The 21,817-nt window shown below is 40.0% G+C and overlaps 1 protein-coding gene across 2 annotated transcripts in view; it reads right to left on the bottom strand.

Annotated features, from left to right (window-relative positions):
* Positions 1-224: 224 nt before the first annotated feature.
* The window catches only part of nckap1 (NCK-associated protein 1), a 33,530-nt gene continuing 11,937 nt past the window's right edge, over positions 225-21,817 (bottom strand). The window contains exons 2-31 of one of the 2 annotated variants that reach the window (XM_073481352.1): positions 19,620-19,730; positions 16,572-16,658; positions 16,430-16,486; positions 16,166-16,308; positions 15,963-16,053; positions 14,689-14,826; positions 14,514-14,562; positions 14,264-14,420; positions 13,513-13,569; positions 12,934-13,030; positions 11,589-11,695; positions 11,376-11,508; positions 11,139-11,220; positions 10,931-10,989; positions 10,629-10,774; positions 10,406-10,538; positions 10,139-10,258; positions 9,035-9,174; positions 8,388-8,519; positions 7,784-8,002; positions 6,933-7,063; positions 6,686-6,783; positions 6,326-6,419; positions 6,077-6,159; positions 5,494-5,574; positions 5,309-5,402; positions 4,592-4,708; positions 2,779-2,888; positions 2,231-2,320; positions 225-1,346 (exon numbers count right to left, since the gene is read on the bottom strand). In XM_073481352.1, coding sequence (XP_073337453.1) covers positions 1,230-1,346; positions 2,231-2,320; positions 2,779-2,888; positions 4,592-4,708; positions 5,309-5,402; positions 5,494-5,574; positions 6,077-6,159; positions 6,326-6,419; positions 6,686-6,783; positions 6,933-7,063; positions 7,784-8,002; positions 8,388-8,519; positions 9,035-9,174; positions 10,139-10,258; positions 10,406-10,538; positions 10,629-10,774; positions 10,931-10,989; positions 11,139-11,220; positions 11,376-11,508; positions 11,589-11,695; positions 12,934-13,030; positions 13,513-13,569; positions 14,264-14,420; positions 14,514-14,562; positions 14,689-14,826; positions 15,963-16,053; positions 16,166-16,308; positions 16,430-16,486; positions 16,572-16,658; positions 19,620-19,730 — 3,273 coding nt within the window. In that variant the 3' untranslated portion in view covers positions 225-1,229. Of the gene's footprint in view, positions 1,347-2,230; positions 2,321-2,778; positions 2,889-4,591; positions 4,709-5,308; positions 5,403-5,493; positions 5,575-6,076; positions 6,160-6,325; positions 6,420-6,685; positions 6,784-6,932; positions 7,064-7,783; positions 8,003-8,387; positions 8,520-9,034; positions 9,175-10,138; positions 10,259-10,405; positions 10,539-10,628; positions 10,775-10,930; positions 10,990-11,138; positions 11,221-11,375; positions 11,509-11,588; positions 11,696-12,933; positions 13,031-13,512; positions 13,570-14,263; positions 14,421-14,513; positions 14,563-14,688; positions 14,827-15,962; positions 16,054-16,165; positions 16,309-16,429; positions 16,487-16,571; positions 16,665-19,619; positions 19,731-21,817 lie in introns of both variants that reach the window. The other variant, XM_073481351.1, reaches the window with a different exon arrangement.

The following is a 21,817-nucleotide window of genomic DNA, read 5'->3' as shown; positions in this document are numbered from 1 at the left end:
CAACAGCTGTGAGGAATAATTCTGGCAGCTCCGTGCCGACACCGTAGAACCACTGCAGTACATTTCTTTTTTTAACATTTGTTCCCACTGTAAAAGTTCTTCTGTTAACCGAGCTGCCGCAGAGTCAGGCGGATTATTTCCAAGAACGTCTATGGTCCAAAACCGTCCAAACAACAAAACAGCATTTCACCCATTAATAACCCAAACACTCCACCACTTCCACGCCCTGATACACAATGTTTTTAGTGTCAACACATTTGGCAAATCGTCATCATCATTGTCGTCATCATAAAAATAACAAAACATAAACATTAAAAACAGACGAGTTCAGTTCACATCAAAGTAGAATACAGATATTATATCTTTACCCACAAAAAGTTCATGTTACGACTAGCTTGAAAAAAGAAAGAAAACATCACCATGTTATACAAATGTGTTTGTGTCTGCTTGTGTTTCTTTTACTATGAAATGTCGAGATATTTTTAGTGTGTATGTCGTTTTATATCTGCTCAGGATGTCTGTCAGTGTGTGTTTTATGAGTGTAAACTTACATTAACAAGCAACATGTCTTTCATTATCAACAAGGAAATCCTCACCCACCCTCCTCAATAAAAGCAGAGAAAAATAAAATAAACCCACATCACATCATCAGAACCGTTTGCATTCCCCAAAAGTTAAGCATCCAAATCCATCACCACCACATAGAAGTCGTCAGCTGGCCACTAAAAATCTCAAATCTTTCATCGAAAAAACAAAAACGAAAAAAGAAAAAAAGAACGAAAAGAAAATAATATTTTAGTGTCAACTATATATATACTATATATTTATATTTTTGTTCTTTTATACCAACCGAACATATGGTATATTATGTGTTGCTATGGTTATGGTCCCTGGCAACAGCATGGAAAAGTACAATGATTAAAATAAAGACACTGATCCCCCAACTTCATCCAGCTAGTGTGTGTGTGTCTGTTTCATATTTGTCTAATTTCAGTGTTTTATTGTCTGTGTTTTTTATGTTCTTTTGGCATTTTGTGTATTTGTTCTGCGTTTAGAGTTGAATTGTTTAAATCAGCGTGTCACACACTGACGTTTTGTAGGCATAGTTTAGTGTGTTTAGTTTGTGTTTAGTGTTTGCCGTTAGTGTGTATTTGATAGTGTGTGTGCGTCTATATACGAGCGCCGACGCTCTCTGATGGTAGACAGTGCGGCAGGCCGTCGGCGTGCGTCTATGCGTTAGCGCTGATGCTCTGTTTGTAGACAGCGTGGTAGGCGTTTCGCAGCAGGACGTAGGGGAAGCAGGACTCCAGCAGGTCCATGGTGAGGAAGGGCGACTCCTGCACAATCTGAAACGCAGCAGACAAAACACAAGACAGTTAGGCAAGAGAAATATTCACAACAGCAACAATCACTGCAACGATTACTATAATGATAACGACGCGATGTTCTGTAAACAGTGGCACTCCAGCTGTGTCAACAGCTGAGGAAAATGGATATAGATGAGCCGCACAGAAAAACAAACAACAAACCCCCGAGAAGGAAATCCTCCACAGAGACGAGGAGTTAGGAGAATCTAACTCTGTCGACAAGCTGTCAACTTCTGAAGACAAATTTTACTCATATTTTTGTTTGAGTCAACATCAGTTGTCCTGGAGATCCTCAAAGAGGACGTCAGTAAAGACAAAACAAACTTCAGAGACCGAAAGACAGTAAAATGACATTTTAAATGTGTACTTCACAGCCTAATATCATGTTATACAATCATTTAATACATAATAAAGAGGCCTATTTGGCTACTTTTTAAAAAAAGGGCCAGATTTGAAAAATAAGTGCAGTACCAAGGGGCCGGACCTTAACGATCCCATTCTGGTTAGACAGGCCGAGTTAAAAGTTTTTAATGAAACAAGAACATTTCTGTGCTTCTCAACAGATATAATTAATGAACGGGCCAATAGGCCTTCTAACAAGATGATCAAAGGGGCGCGAGTGAGGTTGTTAAAGGGCGGCATTTGGCCCACGGGCCTCCAGTCGAAGAAGTGTTTCTTAAATCCCACAAATTAGGTCGACTACAGTTAGAAACAAGAATATAAGAACTCCTGCAACATTAGTTTGTAGAGAAATGTCCCCAGAATCAGGCTGTTTGAAGGCCCTGTACATTCAGATGGATTCTGATTGGCACCACATGAACCAAACTTCTGCTGTAAAGGCGCCTTCATTCATTCTCTCTCACCATGTCCAGCAGCAGGTAGACAGATTCTCTGTTACGCGTCGTCATCTTGTCCGTCTCCTGGCCGATCTTCAACAGGCTGGACGAGGCCAGCTGCACAGAAAGACACGGAGAGAAAAACGTGTCAGTGAAGAACAAATTGTTTCATTTGTTATTTTGTCAGAAATGTTTTCAGCAAAATAAACCACGAATCAGTCAGTCTGTTTCCATCACCTACATTTATGCAAATCTATTAAAGAGGATGTGACACGACTGCAAATGAATCACAGTGACATGGCAGTTTATTGCGGACGAAGGTACCTTTTCTTTTGTATCAAATAAATTGCTTTTTTCTTTTCTCATCCATGTTTGATGTTTTTATCAGCTGCTATGGTGACACAGGAGGGGAGATATGCAAAAAAATTGTCCCCATCTGGAGTCTAACTGGGTTTTTTTTTTGGTTATCTCCCCATAAACTCTGCCCTTTTTAATAAAAACTGAAGCATTGCAAATAAAAAGGTCTCACATGTCCTCTAATCATAAGTCAATGACAAAATGTCTTTTCATCTTACAGCCAGGAACTCCTTCAGGCGGTCCTCTATGCTCCCCTTGTGGATGGTGAAGAGAGCAGCAGCGATCTGGTTGATGGCTTTGGCCAGGCAGTGGATGTTGTTGCAGTGGCCTGTAGGGGGCAGCAAACACACATTATTAGTCAGAGGAAGATGAAGACATCATCTGTAATTGAAGATCAATTAACTGGTTTAATTCCCGACACGTGAGGTTGTTTAAGACTCTCACAGCAGAGAAATTATGCAGAATAATAAAAACCTGAATTTCATTTTTTCTGTATTTCGTGCTGCCATTATGTGTGTGTGCGTGAGAATAAAACATGTGCTTGAATTTTAAGTTCACAAAATGGTCGGCGTGACTCACTGCCGCCTCGGATTGAGATGTGCTGTCGGAAAACCAATCGCTGGCCAATGTGCAGTCTGCATACTAACAATGGGGGAGCCCATTACAACTCATTACGCTCTTCAAATGTCCCTTAATAACAATGGCGCCTTTCATTTCAAGGTTGTTAGGAGGAGAACGTCTCGATAATTCATCCTTGAGTGACAAATCTCTTTGATACCGACGAGTGTGTCTCTATTGGACTGAATATCAGCTTCATCTAAATGAATGAATGCTTTTTTTTTTTTACTGAAAAACATCCAACAAATAAAGTTAAACAGTTCACACTGAGTAAACTGACCTTTAAAAATGGATTGAGCATTTAAAAAGTGTTCATAATAAAGACGATGATACGGCTCCGGTGCACACAAATGAATCAATCCCAGGGCACAAGGTCGAGATCATTTGCATGCAGAACGCTCTCGTGCCACCGATGCAGTAAATTATGTTTCCTGGTGTTTCCTCCTGCACTGCTCGCAGGCTCTGAACTGCCTCCACGAAACAACATCCGGATTGTTATTTTCACTAGTTATATAAAGGAGTTATTACAGGTGAAAACAAGGGGAAGTAATGATGCAGAATTAGACTACTCCATTTGCAGCACAGATACAGTAATTTAACCATGTTTTGCAGTTTTCTAATAAACTGGGGGAACTGATCTACAGCATACAGTCAGGAGATCGAAATTTAACTCTCAGGAAGTAAACAAGTCTGGCTGAGCGGCAACAGATGGGGGCAGACAAGCAAGTTCGTAAGTAAAATTGGAAATATCTCAGTATGTATTGTTGGCAACACTTTATCTTACTTATGATTTATGGCATTATAGCTGTGTCATACTGCACAAAAGACAGTTCTGAGTTCCCACCGTGCTTCTCGCCATGATTGTGCCGTTTCCATAGAGGAGCAGAACTTATATATAGGGCTGACAAATGAGTCACAGTGAGTGAAAATGTGACAGGAGCAGAAAACGCTGGGAGACTGCTTGGGTTCTTGAGGGCTACATCCCTTTCACACTGGCTAAAAAAACCCACCTACAGCCGCTAACATCAATGTGAATACATATTATAGAGTTTGACGCTGCAGTCGCCACAGATTTTGCCTCAGATCAGCTGTTATGTGAACACAACAACTGGGTGAAAGCGTTCATTTACTCTCCTTTTCCGGCCTGATGCAATAAAGTGTGTTGAAGCCGAGTGCTGCTGGTTTGTGGTTATCTTTCCGTACGTCTCTGTCAAGCCACGCTTGAACATCGTTCAGTCGGATACTGAAGTTAAAGACATTAAAGAAGTAACTGTTGTTTGTAGCTTCCGTGTGGTCTTAGCACGTGCAACTCGTCAGAGATCGGAAAGAAGCGATATGTCTCACTCCTTAGCAACTTCAGTTTATCGGCTCTGGTAAATAATCTGTGAATAGCAGAACAGCACGGTGTCTTACCTTCGATGGCGGGGCTGTACTGTGACATCACGTTGCTAGCCAGCGTTGGCAAGGAAACGGCCACAAACACCATCAGCAGACAGGCGATCTTATACTCCTCCTCTGGACTGATGTTCTCTGCGCAGACAGTTTCAGAGTTGGATTACGTAACATCGCTGCCATTTTGTTTATCAGACAAAGGCGACAATACATTAATGTTCCCTTTAGCTTTATTTAGACGTGACAGGATGTTTATAACATGAGCGAAGGAAAAGGGTCACGATAGCGAGGAAGTGTGCGTTGTGTTTACTCACAGCCTGTTTTTATATCATCCAGTACACAAGCATTAAGTACACAAACGAATATTGAACACACCAGCAGAGACTTTTGCGAGTTTATTATTGTAAGAGGGAAAAATAGCCTTTATATTTGAGATGGGAAGCTCGTCGACGCCTTTCACAGTCTTTGACAACTGTGAGCTTTGACGGCGGAACAAGACGTGCATTGAATCTCTCTTCGGGCGTGTTTAACCTTGTCCTGCTGGAGCCTTTACGTGAATCAAAAGGGATTTCAAGTCAGATTTGTTCTGTACTGAACTAAATGTTACGGGTCCGACCTGTGAGGAGTGCAGTCGTGACTTTTACATTAATGTGACAACAGTGATTATGAAGAGATGATACCAACGTGTTAAACTGACGTCAGATTTACATAAAGAGCTGAAGGATCTGTGTGTCTTACCACTTTTTTGCGAGGACAGAGCCACCACCAGAGCCGGGTCGATCTCACAGGGTAGACCTGCTGCTGACGACAGCTCGTAGACATTCATGGCCACCTGGAAACAGACAAATTCATGTATGAACATGAGGCAGGAGGACATAACGTAACACTACCATCAGGTGTAGAAGTCTGTAAGTGTGTTTTACCTTCATGTCTGTCTCCCTGGGAATGTGGTCCTTGAAGTCCTCCACAGAACTGACCAGGAAAGGAATGTGACAGGATAACACCTGGAGAAGGAGACAGTCCAGTTTTAGTGCTCAGCAGGAAATAAATTGAAAATACTAAAAAAAATAAGACATTTATGGTGCTTTTATATTTGGATTGGTTAAAGCGAACCCTCATACGTCTGTCTGGCGAATAATATATTGATTTTTATGATGATTTCAACAGTTAAACTTCTATTTAATCCATCAGCTGATCATGAAATGTTCCTGCAGAGATCTTATAAATAATTAAAGTACATATTTATGTAAATTATTTGACAGTAAAAGCAGTTAAAACTGCAGTCTGCTGTATCTTACTCCATATACTTTGGCAGCTCATTAAATCTACGAAAAAGTAGTTGGCATGGCAATCCTTCAAGAATATTTCCGTACAAGACGTCTCTTTTTCGTTGTGTATTTAAAGTTAAATAAAACATGTTCATGAACTTCATAAACGGCTGTTAGTCACTGTGATTTCAATAGTTCACTCTCCAACAACAGTGTGTTTGTGGTGTTTGTGTCTTACATCTCTCAGAGCCTCCTGAGCCAGCGAGCGGAAGGACAAGATGACGCCAATGATGGTCATCCTCTTCAACACACTGTCCACAGCTACACGCACACAAACACAGGAAAGATATGTCAAGTGTCAGTCTGACCGGTCGGTTGGTAAATCATTGCACCGCAGTTCATAATCAAATCGATATTAAATCAGTAGTGTGTGAAACGATACTATGTATGTGTACGTGTACAGGTGTTCGTGTAAGTGTGTCCTCACAGGTGAGTTTCTTGAAGAGGGCGGCCATGTGTTCTGGTTTGTCAAAGCTCGTCCTCATCTGGGTCAACACCTCCATGTTTTCTACCACCAGTTTCTACATGGAGACAAACATGCAGACATGTTAGCAGTGGATCAAAGTGTGACTTCTTGCTTATGTAGTAGAATTATCCTTCAATAATATCTATAAATTCTTTGTAGCATTGTACTTGAGTATTTTCTCTTCATGCTTCTTTCTACTTGTACTCTCACTACACTACTAAGGAAATATTGTACTTCTAGTCTCCAAGTAATGACTTTTACTTAAGTTAAGGAGCTTAATACTCCGTCCACCACCACTGGAGAGTAGTTATGTATTTATACCTTCAGCTCAGCGACCTGTGATGAGATGTGCCACATCAGACTCTCGCTGAGGAACTTCATCCCGTACGGACCCAACAGCTCCGACAGTGAACGCATCTCTGTGCACACACATCATAAAATTACAACAAAATACAAACAAACAAACAAACATAATTCAACAGATATTTTGCAGATATTTAACTGTCAATTTCTGCACAATATTCATCAGCTATATTCAAAAACACAGCTAATGTGTATGTGTTCGTACCAGAGATGTCAGAGTATTCCTCAGCGTTGAAAGTCAGCTCGTTCTCTGTGGGCAGGTTGACGAAGGCCTTCATGGCGGGGAAGTAGGCGATGTGTCCGTTGCTGACCTGACGGAGCAACGTCTCCAGGTACCTGCGCAGGCACAAACAAAATACTTTGTCAGTAGCGGTGACATGTTAGGAGTATCACCTTTTCTGATTTCTAAAACCACGCGTGACTTTCATGAATAAATGTGTAATTATGTTGCTAAATGGGATTTTAATCCATCTGGAGGGATTTCTTCTGCTAACAGCAAATCCCATCAGCAGATCTGTAAGCTGAGTGAGCTGCTGCTAAACCTATTTTGATTGTTTTTGTTTTCATGTTTGGTTTTTAATAATGATGTGTTTAATGAAAATGCAAGAACAACAATGTGATAAAATGTGATAAAACAAGCAAAGTCTGGTTCGTTCGTTGTTTGTGCTGCGACAGGATTTCCTGCAACAATAAAAGACTCTGTCCTTCTGTACAGAGAATTTTATTGGCGTTTTAATAAAAGTGTTTCAATCTGTGGACACGGGCTCCAAGGACACATTGTTTACTGTCTACACTTTAAAGTATCAGATTACAATAATACCTTTATACCGACACAGCCTGTACAAATACAATGTATAATCCCATGTGGAAATTATACTTCCTCTCCTCTTTACTGTCTGATGTTTTTACTTTTTAAAAACTTTTTATACTTTGAGTACATTTCAGAGCCTGTCAAAAAGTTGAATCAGTACTTTTACCAGACTCTTTGTACTTTTGCCACCTCTGTACTTTGGATTACTGTATATTCTTTAGGTCACAGGACTCCAGCAGACGTACCAGTTTGTGTACAGACTGGTGATGGTGGGCTCCCCGTGGCTGTCCAGGTGCTGCGTCTGCTGCAGGAGGACGTTGTTGAAGACCCGGGTGATGTCGATGGTGACGTAGTTCTCTATGGACTGGAGCACCGTCATGTAGGCTCTGACGCTGGTCAGCAGCTCACTGGGCTTGGCTATCTCCTGAGTAGCCTGGTTGTACATGGTCATCCCCACTATGGACCTAGAGACAGATAGAGGTAGATTTAGTAAAATAATATTTAAAATGTCACAATCTCATTAAAATGGGAGCTACCAACAACGTGCAGAGGAAACAGCTGACATCCTTCTCACATAAACGAGAAAAAATAAACATCTCCTCAGTTTTGTTTTTCTAATCTCTAGTAGATGCCACCTTCAAAGGTCTTATTTCCTTTCCGATCACTTGTTTCCAGCATGCTTTTAAAAGTTGTTTAAAGCACCAACTGTGACCTTTGCTTTCTCTATATTTGCAAAGATAAATGTCTCAAAGTGTATTAACCTTAGACGGAGAGGACCATAAACAAGGACGAACAAAAATAAGCTTTAACGTCGAGTTCTTGTGATTTATCTGCGTGTGTTTTATTTACTTGGTAAATCGGATCTCCAGGTGCGAGGTGAGGTACTCTCTCGGTGTAAATGTGTGCTCCCAGACTGCCAGGTTGGGAACGTAGTTGATGGAGAAGCAGAGTTCAGATAACGCTGTGTGCAGTTTATCCAGACTGAGGGAGGAAAGAGAAAACAGCAAGATCAAAGAGGATCGATAAGAAATGATGAATCCCTTAACGACCTGTGTAGGGAAACTAGGGCAGGTCGTTAAGCAACAACATGCAGTGGAGAAAAACAGTAAACAAACAAAGTAGAATATAACAAAAATAATAAAAATGGAGGAGAAGTGACGATGTTAAAACCTCCACTTCCTAAACAGAAGCCAGACACATGTGGGAAATAGTGATAAGAACACTGAGGAGCGTAAAACAACAACAGCTTGATTCAATATGAACAAAACGATGATGCATCAACAAACTGAGCCGTTTATATGAGAATCATTACTACTGCAAAACATAGACGGAGGTTTAATGGGAATTCAGCCAACAATAAAAACTATTATTAATAATTATGACAGGCGCAACAGTAATTACTCAAGAGACACAAGAAAAAAAGAAAGGGGAAGGAGATAAGTATTTTAATTTAGTCTATTTCTGCCGTTTTTCGTGCTTCTGCTCATTCGACTCACTTGGTGACCAGTAGTCTGTTCTTCCTCATGCTCTCCACTCCTGGTTTCTCTCTCTCCGGCTCGCCCTTCTTCCCCGTCGCCTTCTTGCTCTTCTTGTTCACGGCCTGGCTGATGGTTTTCGCACAGTGCTTAGGAAGCAGCTGCGACACAGAAAAGTAGAAGATGAGAGACGGACAGCGAAGAGAGGAAAGAATGAGGCAGGCAGGGATAAACAAGAGACGGAGAAAGACCGATTATTCACGGTCCGGATGATGTTCTTAGAACAGTAGCTTTTATTAAAAGAAGGACGTGAACCTGGCAACTTATAGAGATGAATTTAAGATGCTTTAAACAACATGCATCAACAAAGACTCACAACATTATTGTGACAGCGTGTAATATTATGCAACGGGTACAAATAGCGATGTGTTTCTGTTTTTAGAAGAAGTTTGTTTGTTCAAGAAAACTTGCAGGACTTTCTGTGCACTTAATCTAATCAATAATAATATTCTAGGCCACATTACTTTTGTATTTAGCTCTCATAACTTGAGGACATGCGATATCTGCTGTCACCCTCAACTTCATCTTCTCACAGACTGCTGATGTTAGACATTCAGAGCATGGCGCTCCTGACGCGTTTAGTCTTAAAGGAATAGTTTGACATTTTTGGGAAATGTAGTTATTCGTTCTCTGGCGGAGAGTGAGCTGAAAAGATCAATGCCACTCTCATATCTGATCAATAACACTCTCAGAATATGTCTCAGCTGGGACCAGTAACTCACTGGACAGTCTGTTGGTTGCCTGGCAACTGCTCAGAGCCAAAAAAAAAAAAAATAGTCCAGCACATAACCCTCCAGAAAAAAAAAGGAGCTTTCGACGTGCTGGTCGGGATAACAATTAGACAGAGCCAGGCTTACCGTTTCCACCGGTTTCCATTTTTATGCTAAGCTAGGCTAACTAGCTGCCGCCTTTAGACTTTTAATAACCATAAAAATAAGAGACGGGTATCGATCTTCACATCCACCTCTTGGTAAGACAGTGAATACCTTTATTCTCTAAATGTCAAACTACAGTAGTTCTTTAAATTGGCTGTGTGTGTGTGTGTGTGTGTGTGTGTGTTCGTACCTGGTCGCTAAGTGTACATTGTTCAGTGCAGATGTCAGTGATCAGGTTTCTGGCCTGCTTGGCCATCTCATCCAGAAACATGTTACACAACGACAGGCTTCGATCCCCTATGTGGTGACGCTGTGGAGGAGGAAAAGTAAAAAGTCATTAGTTATCAACATGACATCATTTAACAGCAATAAAACTGTTGTTGGGCAAATCGTTTGACATGTTACGAATATGAATGTAAGTAGAAGATAACGTAACTGTATCCGCATGTGTATTTACCTCCTCAGGACAGAGCTCGTGTGTGCAGGACATGAAGTGTGTGCAGAGCAGAGGGAAGCAGATGGAGTGTCGGCTCTGGGAGGGAAGCTCCAAACACTGCTGGAACATCTTTTCAAATGCACGGCTGTAGAAGCTACAGGAGACAGAGAAAATGAAGGATTTATGTACGTATACTTGAAATTATTTTACGTCATGGCAAAAATTTTAATCGTCTGAGTCTCACCAGAAAATCGACAAGTCTGACGTCTCCACCAGCATCTCCACCAGAGAGTCCACCATCTTTGTGTGGAAGATGATGGTGTTCATCATTTTACCGAGCTCCTTGTGATCGGCAATACCAAGACTGGCTTTAGAGACGCTGGTGTAGGCCTGCAGAGAGGAGGACAGTGGGAAGAAGTATGAAGGTAGAGATCTTTTGTTTGTATTGACCAGCAGTGCCATAGTAATGTTTCTCTCCAAGTATCCCCTCACTCCTTTAGATAAATGTTTTAACAGACTTTAAAAGGACAAGATCCGTTTTCACACCTGCAGTCTGAACCAGTCCAGCCTCATGCCTCTGAAGTCAAACACCTCTCCATCCTCCACTGAAACACAAAAACACCAGCATTCAATGAAAATCACACACATCATTAAAACTCTGGTTCCTGACTGCTCATCAGTTTGTAACACTACTGCATATTTATCCTGTTATCACTACTTTATGTTTTGACGGTACAAGAATCGATACCTTTACCTTGTTTGACACTGAGAGAGGTCATAGTGTTGACAAATGAAGACATGATTATAGACTCGTCCTCTGGACACACAGACAGGTTCTGTCAGACAAAGACAAGATAGAAAACTGGTTAGAAAAGACAAGAGTAGTGTAAAAAAACGCTACCTTCACATACGTATCAATCAAATCGATCTAAAGATTAAGACACGGTGGGCAGTGTATTTGTTTGAGGGAATATCTGAAGTGTGTTCATACCTGCACCAGTTCATTCAGCACCACGGCATCAAAGCCGGACAGGTACTGGACGTAGTATCGCTGCATCACAGGGCCGTACTTCCTGACGTGAGCTCTGAGCTCCTCCATGTAGAAGATCAACTCTGCTATGTGTCTGCAAAACACAACACACGATCAGACCCAGAACTAAAGCAACACAAGCAGCCGAAAGTGTAGATGTGTATGTTTGCGTACTTGTCGATGAAGTCGTCTGTGCTTTTCTTCTGGATGTTGTCTGCGTGTCGAAGCAGCCAGATGATCTCGTCACGGGCAAATGACAACGCCATGAACACGAATAAGGCCTGGCGGGACAGAAAGAGGCAGAAATAGAGAGATATGGAGAGAAGTAAAGAAACGTAAATGTCAAAAAAATCCCCAAGATTAATAACCAAAAGCAGTTGGCAGCAACAGTATTCTCACAGTCTCTGAACAAAATATGGAATATGTTTATAGAGTCAGTCAGGCTGAGCGAATATATTCAGTTATACATTAATGAGGGTCTCCATCTGGCCTGAGGAAGTTACAGAGTTTACGGCGGTAAAATCTGTCAGTCCTAAGAAACTGTGAAACTTATGCAGCATTATTTAAGGTCATATTGTAATATTTAAAGGCTGGGCTGTATGTTACAGTAGTTTCCATTCGTCCACACAAGATCTCACTCCAGCAGAAGAGAGATGAGTGACAATTGAGGGATATTAAGTTGAAGATTTTAACATTTAAGGTGGTATTCAATTGGATATTATTCTTTCAGCACATGAAAGTTATCTTAATCTGTTTATCTTGTTTGTAGCTATTACTATAACAATGTCCTGATGCTGCCCACTTGTAGAAATTGATTTAAATCTCGACAAGATCTGATTTAATTAAGTAGAACGAATTAAATTAAATTAATATAGGGCCACGATAGCGAACACATAGGTAGCGGGACAAACAGAGGAGACATGGACGTTAGCAACAGTCATTAGCTTCAATCACAGCCCAAACTTTTCAGTTTGTCATGTTTTTGTGACTTAAATAACAAAATTGTCTGAAATTCTCCAAAAGCTTTTATTTCGAAAGGTGTTAAGTTCATTACTTCCTGTTTCTTGCTCCGAAAAAAGAAGAATTAATAAACATTTTTACTGTATGGATGTGTATAAAACATTTAACCATAATTGTAAGATATTATTGTTATTTCTGTTCAGTGTTGTAAAGTAAAAACAGGAGTTTGGACTCCTTGGTAGCTGAACTGAGGAACTAAAGGCTACTTAAGGTGGTATTTTAGTGTTTTAAGGCAGTTTTGTTATGATACACTAGGTCATTACAATCCCACCCATCATAACAATCTCCTTCTTTAGAGCCTAACTGAAAGACTAGTTATTTTATTTGATCGTGCCAAATTATCTTATATTTGTATTTTAATATTTAAGTCAATATGGTATTAATAAGCTATTACTTATCCACGATAGTTATTTAGTACTGCTCATCCAACTCCTCTAAAACTGACTCCAGGGTTATTTAAGGTGTTATTTCACTGTTTAAGGTGGTAATGTGCGTTTACCTTTGGACCCAGCAGTCCAGGCTGATCGGCTAAAACAGTGGCCAACTCCTTCAGAGCTGATCGCAGAAACTTGCGTCTCTCTCGGTGCATGGAGCCTCTGCAGGGAGACAGAGGAAGTCAGAGCAGAATATCAAAAACAAACCAGCATCGTGATTAAACGGTATTTTGACACTTTCAGGACGATCCTGCGAGGAGGACAAAAGTAAGCAGATGACAGTGACGGCAGAAGAATGAGAATGAAGATGAAAGGGGAAGACGGAATAAGTAATGAGGATAAAAGCAGAGTTGAGACAGCCGGGGAGACAAAGCGGGGAGGAACAGGAACAGGAGGGAAAAACTGAATGAGGATAAAGATAAGAAGGTGATGTTTCTGTTTGAAACTCCCTTAAGGAGAAACTTAAGGCTACAGGCAGAGTTGAAATGATAGTTTAAGTTGGGAAGTAGAAAGAAAGGAAAAGGAATAAATGAATAAAACGAAAACGTGGGCACTGAAATATTCAGAAAATGTGAAGTATGGTTTGTGTGAAGGAACAAAAAGGAATACGAAAAAGGGGATTAGTGAACAGATTGTGTACGTACGCATGAGACAGGGCCTGTTCCTTACACTCCCTGATGTCGTTGATGCGTTTGTTGTATCTGGAAAACACACAAGAAGCAAGGACGAGTTAAAAGAGCAAAAACAAACAGAGAATTTATTATAGAGTATGCATGTCTGTGATGTGGTTTTCTGCTATCTGAGAACAGACTGCTACAGGAATGAGTCCTAAAAACCATGAAGTGTGTTTGCATTTTTGCACCTCTGGTACCTTATCTTGAAGTCAATGGATTTTTTGTTATATGCCTGAAATAACGATAGCTTTTGCTTCTGGCTATTGCATTAATGCTTAAAAAAAAAAATCATAGAGGTGGTGTTCATCTGTGAATTATTAATCGATTATCTTGCTGTACTAAATGTTTAAGTATCAAAAGCTTTTGTTTACAACAGATCCTATTTATATTGCAATAATCTAAAAGGAAAAATCCCATCGGCTCTTTGCGAGGGAACCAAGGCGATGCTAACTTCCTGGTTAGCCTACAAAAATACGTGATTCCTGCAGCACTCTAAATGGTTTAATGTAAAGCTGCTGGGAAATATTGAATCACAAGAGACATCTGTAAATTCTGTGTGATCTAGACAACAGTCCAAAGGTACGAAACAGTGAAAAATGATCTCTCTCACACATTTCAGAAGCTCTGACCTAGGAATATTTAAGATTTTCATGTAAAACAAATGACTTAAACAAAGACAGATTGTCTGCTCATGTACGTCATCTCCTTTAGATGCTCTCACCCTCTGATGTTCACAAACAGGTCCTCTGCGGCCTTGTGGATGTGGAAAACTTCATCCCTGAACAGACAGAGGCAGGTGGAGCTCTGCAGAGCCAGCTTCCACAGAGACAACGCTGCTGCATCGCTGTTCAGCACCGAGTGACACAGGATGAAACCAACTGGAGACAGAGAGGAGAGAGGAATATATGACTGAATAAACAGGACCTGACATGAACACTGAAGGTCCGAATCTCTGTTTCTACAGTACTTACAAACAATCCACTTCTCCATTGTGTCCAGTGAGAGGTATTCACATGGCATCTAAAGACAGAGATGAGCAAACATGATTCAATTTAACATTTTTCTCCTTAGATCAGACACTGTGACTTAGAATCAGGATCACAGATATTAATTTAGTCGTTTCTCTGCAGTCGTCGTCATACTAACAGTGTCCGACTGTGCAGGATTAAGCATGGTGGAGGGAGCCGAGATGAGAGAGAGCAGCTGGGCGTTCCTCCACTGGTCAGCGGACAGATTCCTCCTGGGATAGACCATCTGAAGACTGATCAAAGCATCTGACAGGGACTGGAGGAGAAAGAAGGGATGAAGAGAGAGAAACAGGAGGAGGGAAAGAAGAAAGAGAAAGGCAGGGTAGAGGAGCAAGAAGAACAAATTATAAAGTTTTTCCTAACATAGTCTCACAAGGTTGTGAGAACGACATATGAGTCAAATGATTGTAACTGTGTACAGTGAGCTGTCTGACACTCGGATACATGTATCACTGTATTGCATCAGTCTGTGCAAACGAAAAGCAGCTGCATAAACAAGTTTCCCCACAGTACTTTATTTTCCCCTTGAAGTCAGTCGATATTTCAGCTCACAGTCACAGAGCCGGAGATTGTTCTCCTCTGACTGACGGATCTAAAAGTGGCACTACAGGTGCTATGGCAACCGTGCCTCGGTAGAAACCAGATTGAATCTATTGACAGGGTTAAAAATATTCAACCACCTTTCTGCCACTTTCAAGTTACCTAAACCAAATGTTTATTTTATCATCAAATCCAAATTGTTATTATAAATGCAATTAAGTTACAGAATTCCTTTATACCAACAACAATCAATGTGTATTGTCATTTTATCTATTTTACCCGATGTTGATCGCATGTTTTGATCATGATTATATAATGTTTGCTCATTTCGATGCCAGGATATGGAGGACTGCACCTGCCAAAATCAGAAATGTATAAAGAAACATATAAATGGCTCAATAAATTAATTAATATGCCATTAAATGCACCAAAAATAAAGTTGAAATAAATGTAGGCTTTAATGAATTTATAAAATGTGACATAAGTGGATATTTGTGCTGTAATTCGTCACTGTATTTATTTACCTTTGTATTAATTAAACTATTTATTCACTTTGCCATTAAATTTTCCATTTATTTAATCACTTTGTTCTTATTTATATTTATGTATTTACATTAAGATTTACGTATTTATTTCTCAAATCAATATGTAAATCAATAAATACATTTAAGAAGAAAATAGGAATGAATAAATATCCATTTGTTACATTTTTATAAATGAATGAATGCCTCTATTATTTATTTATTTATTTATTTATTTATTATTTATTTCTTTCTTTCTGATATTGGCAGGTTCAGTCTGGAAAGAGCACAACAGTTTATACACCACTGAACATTAAAACAGTTCTCGCACCTTTCCATGCGGAACAAACTCCTCCATCATCTTCTTCAAGGGGTTCTCGTAATCCACGATCATCTGGCCCAGCCTGGGGTACTCCCGGTCACTAACACACACATACACACAATACCACTGTTACTATGGAAACCATTAAACACATGGATGGTTCAGAGAATTTCTCGGTTGCATCTGTCTGTCTGTCTGTAGCGTTCAGTCACCTGGCTCCATGTGTCATCTCGTGGGCGTAGTTGTACAGTCCTATGATGGCTTTCCTCTCCTCTATGCGAGACAGTATCGTCATCAGTGTAGTGTACGTCACCACCAGGTCCAGGTAGTTCTTGGTGAGGTCAAAGTTCACCGTCTGACAGGAGAGGAAAGAGATATTTTCTTGACATTCACCTTAAAAATATGTCTTTGTTATTGTGGAGAAGATGAGAGCAACAGTTGAATAAGTGCTTGTATGTTGCACTTGATTCACTTACAATATCAAAGAAGACCTGGCAGGCGTCGATGGTGTTCAGCAGCTCACACACATGGTCCTGTTGATAAAGGATAAGAATTAACACCATATAATCCTTCACAGCATACGTTAGTGTATACGTGTGTGTGTGTGTGTTTTCTTACTTTGAATTCCATAACATCTACGAAGGTAAAATAGTAGAGAGCCAGGTTCTTGAGAATCTCTGACTTTTCCTTCTGCAGCTGAGCCAGCTGTTGCTGTAAACGCAGCAGAGGGCACACAGTTAGAAAAAGTTATGACATAATCGACAATTTACAGCATCTATGATGGCCTTTAAATATATACATATATATATAAATATATATATACGTAAACTCTGACCGTTGTCATAACTTACTGTATCTCTCCTTTTGGCTTTTTGTAGGTACAATGTCTGCCTTTAAAATCTTGTTTCTCTGCATGTTTCGCTGCTTTAAGGCTGAGCTGACAAATCACTCTTGGCACCTGTGGCTCGATTTTGTGCCGCAGAGTTGCTTCATGCAGATGTTACACTAATTTACTACATATTCAGCCAGCAACTACGATATGACAGGGGTTCAAAGTCTTAAAGCATCTAAAATTAACACATAAACCAGATGTCCTCATCTAAATTCTGGCTCAGGTTCAACCCAATTTGGAAAATAACTTCTTACCACATGACATCTTTTAAAAACTAGATTGAGAAACATCTTCATATCAGTTATTCTGACACATGTAACCAAAGAAATCTTAAATGACTAATTAATAAGTTTGCCTTCAGGGATCAATACAGTTTATTGTATCTTGTTCAAATGCCTCTCTTAATTTTGACTAAATGAAGATAAAAATGATGTAAGTGAGAAGGCGGCGCTGAAGAATTCAGTGAAATTGGAGCAAGTAAAACTAAAAGAGGGAGAAACAGACATAACTAGATACAAAGATATATCAAAAGAGACCTTGCTTTAAAACTTTTACTTTGGTAGGACATTTCCTTCATTTGTATATTTGTTTACATACAGGAAAACTCACTCACAGATATCTAAGTGTGAGTGGGTTAATGCAGTGACGTTGTTTCTTTTTATTATCCCATTTACTTAATTTGAAATGTGTTTTTTTTCCCCCCAACTTTTGAAAAATTAATAAGTTTATGTTTGGAAACAGAATGAGAATAAAAAGCTGGGGGTAGCTTATGTTTAAAGTTCACAAAGAACTTAATAAAAATGTCTGACCAAAGTAAAATCTGACTATCAAAGCAAAGCCAGACGGTCCACCCAATATTATCTTAATTGCATTTTTAAGGATTCATGAGTTTAAAGACAGAAGTGAGACAGGGAATTCAAGGACAAAACCTTTTTCTGTACCTGTTGATGTCTGGAAAAGTTACGCTGTGGACGCAATGTGTGTTTTTAAAAAACGCCCAACTTTAAAATAAACTCAGTTTGAAAAGATTGTCGCATCAATCTTTTAACAAGCTGGAAAACCAAAAGCTCTATCTGTAGATAGTAAGAAGCAGCTTCTATTTACATGACAGAAATGACTGAAGCATACTGTATGTAAATTTAACCCAGCCCCAAAGCCGCGTGTGTACTTCAAGTCAAAACTGTAATTTAACCAGTGCAACTGTGAGAGATCAAGTGGAAAAAGTGTGAAGAGTGTGTGACACTGCTGCTGCACTAAGAAGTTAAAACCTTTGTCACCTTGACCCAAAGAACGATTATTGTTTTAATCTTGAAAAGATTTGAACAGGTGATAATAGAGGGCTTTTTGCCCGTCTTCCTGAATGTTGATTGGCCAATTTGTCTATAATGCTCCTCTTGTCACTGGTAACTGACAGAGGCCTCAGACCTGTCGAGAAACTGGTCGACCATCGTTAAAATATAACTGAAGATACAGTCAACTGACAGACAACAAATTGGTATCTGCTCAGTAACACTCCTTAGTGCAGGCAGTCAGCCTGTCACTCAAACAGCCAGCCAGCCATCTAACCAACTCGCAGTCAGCCAGCCGGCAAACCAGGTCGTTCAACCAGCCACACAATCACTCAGTGGATGAAGGATAGAAAGTAAAAAAATGCTGCCAGCAGCGAGGAGAGGAGGGAGAAAAAGCAGAGCAAAGCAAAACGCACTCCAAACCAGCTTTAAAAACAGGTACAAAAAAATTACATTGTTACAAAACTGAAGTACGTCAACTAAAATACAAAAGTTACAAAAACTTAGATACAAAAACTTACCAAAAAGCACAAGTCCGGAATAAGCCAAGTTTAGCATGCAGAACACAAACAAACACAGAAACAAAGCAGAAAACAACATAAGAGACAATTTTGGCACGGTTATACTGAATAAAGCAGTTAGCTGGACACACAATCACACACACACCGTCACACACACACACAGTCACACACACACTCACACAAAGCTGTTTGCTAAATGACAGTTTCACATAAACACAGAGGCCAAAAGCTATGAGCTAAGCTAACAATTAAAGCTGAGACACATTTGATGAGCAATGACTGAGTTTAGTTCACTCAACCGACACACACACACACACACACACACACACACACACACACTTTTTGACATTTTTTGGTTGAATCTGTCCAAAAATGAGCATATTTCAGTACTGTGAGCTTGTGGCTTTTAACAGTACTTGTACTCATTTATTAATTCTTAGTTTAATTTGAAAAAATACTAAAGAGCTTTTGGTTAACTTATTGCATTTCACAGTACTTGATTGATTACTTATATATTCGGTAATGGACATTGTGATTGATACTTTAAAATAATCATTAGTAGCTTCTGTTATTTTTACAATTTCACTGCCCAATTATATAACTTTTACAGAACTTATCATTCTACCTGACAAGCTATTTCACTCGAAATTCATAATATGAATAATTTGTTGGATTTCTCTTTTCTTTTCAATAACTGCTGCATAATTTGTTACCTTAATTACATTATGCAGTGCAACTAGTATTTTCTATACATTTTCCAGACCTGCTCAGCCACACCTGCAACTTCTAGTGAAAAATAAGAACCAAGGTTCATGTGACCATTTTCCAAAAACTGCATACAGAAAAATAAACCTACCGCCCAGATTCAAATTGTGAATATATGACCAAGTACACTCTGTCATTCTCTTTCTCTCCATACCATTCAAACACATGGCAGACATACAGGACATGCAGGCGAACTTACGTTATTGTTCCGTGTCTCCACAGCAGGAAACTTCCTGACAATAAATTTAACCGCAGACTCCAAGTTCTTATCGACAAGGTAGGAGGGCTTAGCCTTGGGGTCGCCACATGCCTGGAGAGGAGAGAAGAAGAAGAGGTGAGCAGAGACAAAACAAAACAATATTGATGTACTCTGCTGCTACTGAAACACCTGGAATCTTTACTCTTTACATCTAGACTTGATTTACTTCTATTATTCTAGGATTTGATGTCCTCATGGTCAGACATGTGAGACGTATGGTCATCATCAGGGAAACATTTAGTGCTTTACAGTGAAAACTGGTTTATCTCGGCCCAGGATATGAGGGGGGGGGGGGGGGGGGGGGGGTTCAGGTGAATGAAATACTGACACCACTGACATTTAGTGAAGTTTCCAGACCAGATGCATATTCAAGACGTGAAAACAAAAACACACACAAACTTCATTAAGATGCAATGAGAAGATTCCACAATGTTTCGCAAACAGCAGGGTAAGTTTCCATGTGATTGAGTCTTTTCATGTTCTGGATAAACCAGGTTCAGGTGTTGTAAACAGACTTGAATTCATCAGTGGTTCTCAACTGCTGAGCTGTGGAGAGACATCAGAGAGCTTAGCTGATACTGGAAAGTAAATTAAAATGAAATTAATACTACTTTTCTCTACAGATATGACAATGTATTGTATTTGCTGGAAGTCTGGAGTAAAATTCTTAGCATCAAATAATTTAGCGTGCCTCATTTTGATCATCCAGGAGTTAAGCTTTGCCAAATTGATCCACAACACAGTCGGGATGAGAACCACTGAGAGAGTCCGAGGTAATGAGAGGGTTTCAGTTTCAAACACCGTCTCTCAGCCGTCACTGGTTAGTACCACTGCATGACAGGCAGAGTGTTGGATGGGCAGAATGAAGGAGGGACTGAATGAAACATAGACAGAGGAGAAGAAAAAGAAAGTGAACTTAGGTAAAGGGGGTACAGAAAGATAAATGACTGAAGAGAAATGGAAAGAGAGATAAGTCGTCAGAGAGAAAAAGCCCTTTATCAGCATGTTTCCTGTCATCTGCACCTACTGCAGCAAGTTTTAATTATTTCACTACACCTGCAGAGCTGTCGTTTTCTTCTCATCGGTATTCTTCATCTATTCTGTCTGCCCTGACCGGCAGGAAGCAACAGCGCTCATGCATTATGGGTAGTGTAGTAGTGAATGGTGAGGAAGATGTGGTCCATGCATGTGCCATACACAGAGTGAACGTATATAAAGTTTGTTGGCTGCCAACACAGAGGAACAATCCTAGAAGAGGTCAGTGCCTTTGACCGTTCTGAGGATTCAGTTCCTCGTGGTTAAGGTTTAAGTTTAGAAAGTGGAAGCACACATTTAGAAAAAGCCATAAAAAGTAACATGAAGTTACCGTAATGAAATTTTACAACACAGAGCTTTGCTATAAATGTCATGTTTCGACCCGCAGTAACACATCACAGCTAATGAACCAACAGGCTTGAAACAGCACCACAACCATAAACCTGGATTTCAGTTTGCATGGCGCTGAAACATTTCCAGCATCAGCCAGTACAAAATGAAACCACAAAACATGCTAGTTCACACACAGCAGGTAACTGACAACCTGGGTATTATAACGTGATGAAACACGAGCTGAAAATCGAGGGGGAAGTATGGGAAGAAACTGATAAAAAGACTGAACAGTAGTCACATTCTTGTGCAATACACTGCACTGCTGACAATGGGTGTGATCACTGCAACAGACTTCGAAAACTTCAAACCACAGATCAGTACAAAAATTGAGGATCTCCAGCTTCATCATCCTTCAAATTTATAGATTAGCTTTGACACATCAGAGCCACTGCTGTGGATGTTGCTGGTCTAAGAGGAAAACACTGATCAGCATCTGCTGGTAGTTACAATCTGCTATAATTTAACATGAGATCAGGGCTCGAGACTGACGAAGTCCTGTTGTCCTGCGGATGATAGAGAATGTGTTTGGGGTGAACATTTATCTTCCCGCAAGAGATTTTATATGCATGTTTAACGATCAATTAGCACGGTGCTTCTCAAACTGTCTACCACCTCAGAAAATATTAGGGCTTTCCAAGTACCACTATTATGACTGAGGTTATTTAGCGCAGGTCTACTGTATTAGCTTACTGGCCTACTCTTATCATCGT

The sequence above is a fragment of the Pagrus major genome, chromosome 15 (genome assembly GCF_040436345.1).
Source record: "Pagrus major chromosome 15, Pma_NU_1.0".
Taxonomy (NCBI): Eukaryota; Metazoa; Chordata; class Actinopteri; order Spariformes; family Sparidae; genus Pagrus; species Pagrus major.
This window is presented reverse-complemented; position numbering and strand designations above follow the sequence as displayed.